We start from the raw sequence: 6,000 nt of genomic DNA, 5'->3' as shown, positions 1-6,000 counted from the left end.
TATTATTATTATTATTATTCGCTAGGTGAATCATATTCATATAGAACAAGCCCACAGGGGCCACTGACTTAAAATTCACCCTTCCTAAGAATAAGGTGTTCACATGAAAGAAGTATCGGAAGGTGATAGGAAATATGGGAAGAGGAGATCAGATATTAGAAAAATTAATTAATTAATAACTAGATAGAGAAAAAAAATGTGAGTAAATCATTCAGTAATGTTTTAGAAAGTATATTTTCATTGCATCACAAGATCCTACAATCGTCAGATTTCGTTGCATTTCCATTCGAAGTTTTTTTTTTTTTACCATCGTTTGTTTTTGTTTTGGTAATGGACATCTTCTTCTTCTCTTTTCAGCGGAAGAATTGTGTTTCTCCTAAACCTGCGATAAAGAGAGGCACGACGGAGAAGATATCAGAAGCCTGAGAGTAACCAAAGGATTGGAATCTGAACAAAAATTTGTATTCTCTCATCAGAATATTCTGATTATTTTTATATTTATATTTAGCTTCTTCTTCTTCTTCTTCTTCTTCTTCTTCTTCCAAGCCTTGTTGTCTTTTATTCTTCATTCTTGCTATTTCAGCTTACAGTGCATTATTTTTTTTCTTTGATTGAGAAGTCTGGTTGCGAAAATGGACAACCAAATCATTGTACGAGACAATATATTCTTTTAATCTCTGTAAAAATAACGAGTCTGAAAAGTTCATTCATAAATTACGGCTATTTATCTTTTTTATTAGAAAATATTTTTAAAAAGCATCAAGTTAAATTTGCTGATTATAGGCAATTTTTTTTAGTTCATCAACCAGAAATAGTTTTTCAATACTAAACTCATAATTGTTTTTATTAATGTGTTTATTAAAGAATTATTAAAAAAACATTATTAAGGGAAATTTGCTGGTTATAGGCAATTTTTTCTTTCGTCAATCAGAAATAATCATCTTATGGACACAAAACTCTTGATAGCAAAAATAGTACGGCTGTGTTGATAGCACCAAAATTATATCCTCTCTCTCTCTCTCTCTCTCTCTCTCTCTCTCTCTCTCTCTCTCTCTCTCTCTCTCTCTAAAAATGTATTAGTACCTGCTGACTAAACTTTATTCTAAGAAAATTGTTGTACATAACAATCGATGTATTGGTTATAATTTCAAGTTGCGGTTATTGTTGTTTTTTTGTTATTTGTTTAACAGTTACAGACGCACCACGTATAAAAGAAATATTATCTTCAGTTAAATGGAAAACCTCAGTCGCTGACGCATTTTTCATCAACTGACGTATAACCTCCTTACCTTACTGACTTTGTTACTCTTAATTTATTTATCTTTGTTTGAAGTTTTTTTTCTTACACACAAAAAACCCTATTGTTTTTAACTTGTTATTGAACTGAAACTGAAAGTGATGTTGATTATGTTTTCTATCGGTTTAATTGTTACGTTTATTTATTTATTTATGTGAATGTACTGACTACTTTGCTCATGAAAAAATACTCCTATTTAAACTGGGCATCTCCGACCTTTCAAACTGTGACGTCAGGTCAGTCGTAAAATAAAACTGTACTTCAAAGCACATGTACCATAATCATCTTGAATCATTAGGAAGTTAATTTATGTTTTATTTATTGTTCGTCTTGTCCCCAAGGGCGTTCAGATTGTACGCCAGTGTTTTCTGTTATTCAGAAAAGATATTTTCACGCATTCTTCCGTTATTGTTGTCTTAGTTGGGCATCTGCGATGCAACCCGAAGTGCCTGTTGCATGTTATTTATACTCTGTAATAATAAAAGTGCCAATCTATTCATTTTTTATTTTAGAAATACCCTCGTGCACCCCTCATATATAGGTACCGTAGTACCATAGTCAACATAAGCCTAGGCATTTATAAACCCCCTCAGGGGGATAGTGCCGTTAGTGTACCTCACGACGTACAATGCAGGCATTAACTAAGTCTTCTTTGTGTCGTTCCTACAGCCCTTAGCTGCAAACTCTTTCATTCATTTTACTGTAGCTCCGTTCATAGCCTTTCTTACGTCTTACTTTCCAACATCTATAAATTGTTTCGTAGTTCAACTGCGAGGTTTTCCTCCTGTTACCAATTACAGTTCGGCAGGTAATCGGTTTACCTCTGTACTTTCTTGCACGTGGAGATTGCAAGATTGCACTGCATTTCGAATACCTAATATTAGCTGATATATATATATATATATATATATATATATATATATATATATATATATATATATATATATTATTATATATATATTATATATATATAGTGTGTGTGTGTTTAACTGAATACATAAGACTTAATTATTTATTCAACCTTTCGATTATTTTTTTAAATCTGTATTTCAAGAGAGTTACGACAACACAAGTCGAGAAGCAAATTAATTAAAAATTAATAAAGGAAGGGTTTGATGCAATAAAAGAGAAATGATGCACTCGGAAACATTATCATTCCTTCGGGAGAAAGCACTCCGGGAACCATCATGGGTCTATTGATTTTAGATGAACCACCATAACAATCAGAATCTGCACGCCATCCTTTCAGTTCGATATTCCAGAATCTTCCAGTTCTGTGCGAGTCTGTCACTTCGTTCATCAGAAACTTCTCCTAGACTTATAGGACTAACGGTGTTCTTTAGGCTTTGGACCTAACTATCCCTTGCCAATCATTCCTGCACATTAAGATGTATTTTCCTGTTAGTGCTGTAAGTGTCTGCTATTCAGTACGAACTTCTTGGGCACACTCTTCATTTCAAGATGCAAAGGACAGCTGGTTTTGAGATAAAGTTGCAATTAGTACCAACTGCGGTTTTCCTTTGCCTCCAGGCTTTTTTCCTGAACAAGTCGGTATAGGAATTTACAACGAAGTCAGGATTAATAGAGTCCCCATGTTCTTTTATAAGTACATCTCCAGGCTTCTTTATGTAGATTAATCGAGGAATGATGTTACCCACTTGGACATTCTCTAAGTTCTTTGTTTACGATTAGACAGACGGTCACGCGAGTGAAGGTCCCGATTCCCGATCAGATTTTTTTTCATCCCAGTGCATTGTGGGTTAAGGATGGCTGGTGCATTTGGAACGTCTGTGAGTTTTTTTTTTTTTTTTTTTTTTTTTTTTTTTTTAATGTGGGTACGTAAACAATGCTGAATCGTATTTGGCACTTATGATTTACGTTTCACCAACTGAGTGGGATTCTGGGATTCAATAGCGTACTTCAGTTACATTAGTAGCCGCAGTTTGTTTGCCGCAAATACAGAACTTGTTCCTTGGAGCTGCTTTTGAGTTTTTTATTCTTAATGTTTCGAGAGTTTCTGACAATCATTTCGGTAATACACTAGTTGTTTATGGATACTGGAACCCTTTATATTCTACAGTTGTGGGGGACCACACTTGGAAACCTTTTTATTTTTTTTATTTTTATTTTTTTATTTCATTTTGTGGGCCGGCCGGGTGGGTGGGGTGGAGAGCGGGGTGGCGGCGATTTAGATATGCTACCCCATCAATGTGATACCTTACTTATGCATGCCCTGATTGTAATTAAGATAAAGGTTATTGATGGTTTCTAAAGTGACATCATGCATTGGGTACGTGAGGATTTGGTAACATAGGTTACGTAGTATGTGAACAGGCCAGGTAAGGACCGGACAGATAGGTGAGGTTAGGTTATGAGGAGTAAAGTTAGGTACCAATTCTGTTAATTATTATCATAATTTACAGTGCCCAAGGTTAGGTTAGGTTGGGGGGCCCCGGAGTTGGCAAAGCCGCCCTTCCGCCCCGTAACTCCCAGGCCAGGGAAGAACCTGGCGTCCTAGATCAAGTTAGGTCAAATGTATCCTTGTATATCACTCTTAGTGAGTTTTTTTCCACACAAAAAATCCCACTGTGGTTCCCACAATTGTAGGATAGAAAGAGGGTCGATAAAACAGGGTATCCATAAAGTCCCAATACCATTACATGTATTTATTTCTCAGAAACCATATAACATAGAGTAATGCAGTTTTTCATAGAATGTTTTACATTTCCTAAAGCTTACATTCACAGCATTTCATTCTACAAAAAACGGCATTACTCTGTGTTATATGGTTTCTGAGCAATAAATACTTGCAATGGTACTGGGACTTTAAGGACACCCTGTATTTAGACCTGTTAATTTCTTTACGAAATAACACCATTAATAAAGGAAAACCATGTTGACAACTCCAGCATGCAATTAGGCTACTGTTAAAAATAAGGTTGTATCCATGATCTCCCACTGGATCACGAATGTATGCATATGCATCTGTGACTGCGTGCGTGGGCGAGTATGCGTGGTATTTTTCATATTCCATAAGTCTATGACTCGACATGAATATATGAATGATTTATAAGTAGAATGCCAAGTAGTGGGTAGTGCCTCTGTAGCGTTTGATATGCACTCCCCCAGTCATTATTATACATGTAATTCCCACTTCCCTCCCATCCGTTAATGCTATAAAGTATTATGTGCTCTGCATTCAATAGTTGCTTTCATACGTAAGGTTGACATAATTGTTTATATATATATACTATATGATATATAATATATATATATATATATATATATATATATATATATATATATATTTATATTATATTATATTTAGAGTGCTTGGCATGGCATGGTTTGACTAGGCTTAGATTGGCTTGACTTGGCTTGGCTTTGTTTGTTTGGCAAGACGTGGCTTGGCTTGGCTTGGCTTATATTTTAGTGTTTGGCATGGCTTAGCTTGGCTTTTAGATTGGTTGGCATGGCATGGTTTGGTTTAGCTTGGCTTGGCTTATCTTTTAGTGTTTGGCATGGTATGGTTTGACTTGGCTTTGCATTGCCTGGCTTTTAGATTGGCTGGCATGGCATGGTTTAGCTTGGCTTAGCTTGGCCTTTCGTGGCTCTTACATGTGTAGCTTGGCTTGGCTTGACTTTTAGAGATCTTGGCTTGGCTTTGCTTGGCTTCAAGAGTGCTTGGCATGACGTGGCTTGGCTTGGCTTGGCTTATCTTTTAGAGTGTTTGGCATGGCATAGTTTGACTTGGCTTTTAGAGTTCTTGGCATGGCTTGGCTTGGCTTGGTCTTGGCTTGGCTTATCTTGGCTTGGCTTGGCTTTCCTTGGCTTGTATTAGTTTGGCCTTCCTTTGGTTTTGGCTTAGCTTTCCTTGACTTGGCTTGGCTTTTCTTGGCTTGGCTTTGGCTTTCCCTTGGCTTTAGCAATAGTTTATTTTCTTTCCTTGGTTTGGCTTTGGCTTTCCTTGACTTGGCTTGGGCTTTCCTTGACTTCGTTTGGCTTTTCCTTGGGCTTAGCAATATTTGGCTTTCCTTTGTTTAGCCTTGGCTTTTCCTTTGACTTGGCTTGGCTTTTCTTGATTTGGGGCTTTGGCTTTCCGGTTGGCTTTCATATTTGGCGGCTTTTCGTTTGGTTGTGGCTTGGCTTTTCCTTGGAACTTGGCTTGGCTTTTCTTGGCTTATTTCTTGCTTGGTTGGCTTTCCTTGGCTTAGTATAGTTTGGCTTTCCTTGGCTTAGTATAGTTTGGCTTTCCTTGGTTTGGCTTAGCTTTCCTTGACTTGGCTTGGCTTTTCTTGGCTTGGCTTGGCTTTCCTTGGCTTAGCATAGTTTGGCTTTCCTTGGTTTGGCTTGGCTTTCCTTGACTTGGCTTGGCTTTCCTTGACTTCGCTTGGCTTTCCTTGGCTTAGCATATTTGGCTTTCCTTTGTTTAGCTTGGCTTTCCTTGACTTGGCTTGGCTTTTCTTGACTTTGCGTGGCTTTCCTTGGCTTAGCATATTTGGCTTTCCTTTGTTTGGCTTGGCTTTCCTTGACTTGGCTTGGCTTTCCTTGGCTTAGCATAGTTTGGCTTTCCTTGGTTTGGCTTGGCTTTCCTTGACTTGGCTTGGCTTTCCTTGACTTCGCTTGGCTTTCCTTGGCTTAGATATTTGGCTTTCCTTTGTTTGGCTTGGCTTTCCTTGACTTGGCTGGGCTTTTCTTGGCTT

At 37.4% G+C, this 6,000-nt stretch overlaps 1 protein-coding gene across 4 annotated transcripts in view; it reads left to right on the top strand.

Moving 5' to 3' along the window:
* The window catches only part of LOC135208662 (mucin-2-like), a 64,847-nt gene extending 63,055 nt beyond the window's left edge, over nt 1–1,792 (top strand). For all 4 annotated transcript variants that reach the window (XM_064241083.1, XM_064241081.1, XM_064241082.1 and 1 more), the window contains exon 7: nt 358–1,792. In XM_064241083.1, the coding sequence (XP_064097153.1) occupies nt 358–380 (23 nt within the window). In that variant the 3' untranslated portion in view covers nt 381–1,792. The remainder of the gene's footprint in view (nt 1–357) is intronic.
* Nucleotides 1,793–6,000: the final 4,208 nt, after the last annotated feature.

Source organism: Macrobrachium nipponense, chromosome 35, assembly GCF_015104395.2.
Source record: "Macrobrachium nipponense isolate FS-2020 chromosome 35, ASM1510439v2, whole genome shotgun sequence".
NCBI classification, from domain to species: domain Eukaryota; kingdom Metazoa; phylum Arthropoda; class Malacostraca; order Decapoda; family Palaemonidae; genus Macrobrachium; species Macrobrachium nipponense.
The sequence above is the reverse complement of the archived record's forward strand: the minus strand, read 5'-3'. Positions and strand labels throughout refer to the sequence as shown.